The following is a 2756-nucleotide window of genomic DNA, read 5'->3' as shown; positions in this document are numbered from 1 at the left end:
CTCTGACCTATCAGCTCTATCCCCACCCCCGTTCACCTATTGTATTTTATGCTACTTTCTCCCCAACCCCACCCCCCTCTCATTTATGTCTCCACTCTGCAGGCACCCTGCCTCTATTCCTGATGAAGGGCTTTTGCCCGAAACGTCGGTTTTCCTGCTGCTCGGATGCTGCCTGACCTGCTGTGCTTTTGCAGCACCACTCTAATCGAGAGTCTGGTTTTCAGCATCTGCAGTCCTTGTGTTTACCTCTGCACCACAAGAGCCTGAAGTGGCCAGCAAGGTTGGCTAAAGGTACAGGTTCAGCCACATTCTCGTTGAAAGTCAGGGCAGGGTTGGTTTAATTTGCCGAAATGTTCGGCACAATATCGAGAACCAAAGGGCCAGTTTCTGGGTTGTACGGTTTGACGTTCTGTTGTCATTTCAATGGTAGCAAATCGGAGCTTAATGTGTTTTGTTTTTAAGAATGAGATAGATACATTTACAATGCCAACACAACGAAGCCGATTAGTTATGACATACCTGAACTGGAATTAGAACCTCGGTCTGCTAGGTTAGATTCCTGACCTGAAGAAGGGCTCATGCCCGAATCGGCGATTCTCCTGCTCCTTGGATGCTGCCTGACCTGCTGCACTTTTCCAGCAACACATTTTCAGCTGCTAGGTTAGAGGTAGGGATGCGAGCACTGCACCACAAGAGCCTGAAGTGGCCAGGAAGGTTGGCTGGTGGTAAAGGTTCAGCCTTGTTCTCATTTAAAGTCAGGGCAGGGTTCCAAGGGGCCAAATGTCCTACTCCTGCCCCTCATCCTTGCGATCTTATCCTGGTATCCTACTTGAAGACTAACTGCATGTTTCCCCAACTCACAACAAACATCAGTCAATGACTGATATTTTCATTTCCAAGGCAGTTTTCACTCTGCAACAAGGCATGACATCTGGGGGCATGAAACGCTATCCCTCAGTCGCTGAACAGAGTTCTCTGTGTCTCCTGTTACAAATCTGAATGACATCAGTATCCCCTGTCCCGACCTAGAGGGAATAACATCAAGTATCGCTTGACTTAGGACTCACCAGACACAGTCACTTCAAACTTGGCTGAGTCCTCAACTGCGTCACACAGATACGTTCCTCGGTCCCCCAATGTAACCTGGCGGATAGTCAGCCTTCTGCATTTTCCATCCATTTCCATTGTGCACTTCTCGTTCCTCTCCACCTTCACCCCATCCTTGAACCATCTCACCTCGGCATTGTGCTGAGAGAGCTCACATGACAGAACAACCTGACTCCCAGTCAGTACACTCAATACCGGAGAGGAACTGTTCACGATCCTTACTGGAGGGTCTAGATCCAACACAAACAGAGAAAGAGAGAGGAACAGTGTGTGTGTGTGTGCGAGAGATAGAAAGGAGAGAGCAATTAGAAGCTTTGAGAGAGAAAGATACAAATGGAGAGACTGAAATGGAGAACAGGAAAGAAGAGAAAAAGTGAAAGGATGAGAATTAGGGAAAGGAAGAGAAAATTAGAGAGATTGTGAGGAAGCGACAGGGAAGGATGAAACATAAACAGCGAGAGCCCTTTGGACAATAAACAGAGTAGGGTAAAGCAGAAATGTGAAGAATCTCTGTCCACATTGCTCTCTTTGGTTTGTTACAGTAATAGTGACCCGGTCACTCTGTTCAAGGTGACATATTGATATGGTGTTCAGAGGGGCAAGAATGCTCATGTTGTGACACACAAAGTTTTTTTTCTGCTTTTCTTCCATTATGGCACTGATGTTGTGAAAAATATATCCACAACAATAGGCTAGTCGCAGGATTAGGAGCCAACAATTTCAGACAACGATCAAAAGGTGTCTCTTCCCCTCAGGAAATAACAAACCTTTGGAATTCGCCACAACACAGGAATGTGGATCCACACTCAGCCAGGTATATTCAAGACTGGGATTGAGAGTTTGCTTTACTCTTCACAATTGTGGGAAATGTAAAAACTAAGAGCTGAAGGAAGTCATTCAGCAATTCAACGCTGTTCTGTCATTCCATACAATTAGAGCTGATTCTCTATCTCAGTGCTATATTCCCGTCTTCTCCCCATACCCTTTGATGCCTAGAACATCTGGAAGTGGATGCTGCCTGGATTAGAGGGTATGGAAAGGCTGGCAAACTAAGGTTATTTTCTCTGGAGTAGTGCTCAGGGAGACCTGACAGATGTTTATAAAATTATGAGAGGCATAGATCGAGTTGACAGTCAGAATCATTTTCCAAGAATTGTCTAATACTTGAGGACATACATTTGAGGTAAGAGGGGGAGAGTTGAAAGGCAATGTGAGGGGAAAATATATTTTAGACAGAGTAGTAGATGCTTAGAACACGCTAGCCTAACAAGGAAGGCAGATGAACTCAGGGCATAGTTAGGAACATGGGACTGCAATATCATAGCAATTACAGGAACATGGCTCAGGGATGGGCAGGACTGGCAGCTTAATGTTCCAGGATACAAATGCTACAGGAAGGATAGAAAAGGAGGCAAGCGGGGAAGGGGAGTGGCATTTTTGATAAGGGATAGCATTACAGCCGTGCTGAGGGAGGATATTCCCGGAAATACATCCAGGGAAGTTATTTGGGTGGAACTGAGAAATAAAAAAGGGATGATCACCTTATTGGGATTGTATTATAGATCCCCTAATAGTCAGAGGGAAATTGAGAAACAAACTTGTAAGGAGATCTCAGCTATCTTTAAGAATAATAGGGTAGTTATGGTAGG

At 45.2% G+C, this 2756-nt stretch overlaps 1 protein-coding gene across 18 annotated transcripts in view; it reads right to left on the bottom strand.

The window, feature by feature from the left end:
* The window catches only part of obsl1a (obscurin like cytoskeletal adaptor 1a), a 297489-nt gene that overhangs the window by 152926 nt on the left and 141807 nt on the right, over positions 1-2756 (bottom strand). For 14 of the 18 annotated variants that reach the window (XM_043694326.1, XM_043694325.1, XM_043694327.1 and 11 more), the window contains one exon: positions 1068-1337. The exons of the other annotated variants lie outside the window; for them this stretch is intronic. In XM_043694326.1, the coding sequence (XP_043550261.1) occupies positions 1068-1337 (270 nt within the window). The remainder of the gene's footprint in view (positions 1-1067; positions 1338-2756) is intronic. 18 annotated transcript variants of the gene reach the window in all.

Source organism: Chiloscyllium plagiosum, chromosome 7 (genome assembly GCF_004010195.1).
Source record: "Chiloscyllium plagiosum isolate BGI_BamShark_2017 chromosome 7, ASM401019v2, whole genome shotgun sequence".
NCBI classification, from domain to species: domain Eukaryota; kingdom Metazoa; phylum Chordata; class Chondrichthyes; order Orectolobiformes; family Hemiscylliidae; genus Chiloscyllium; species Chiloscyllium plagiosum.
Note: the sequence above shows the minus strand (reverse complement) of the source record. Positions and strands in the feature narration are given on the sequence as shown.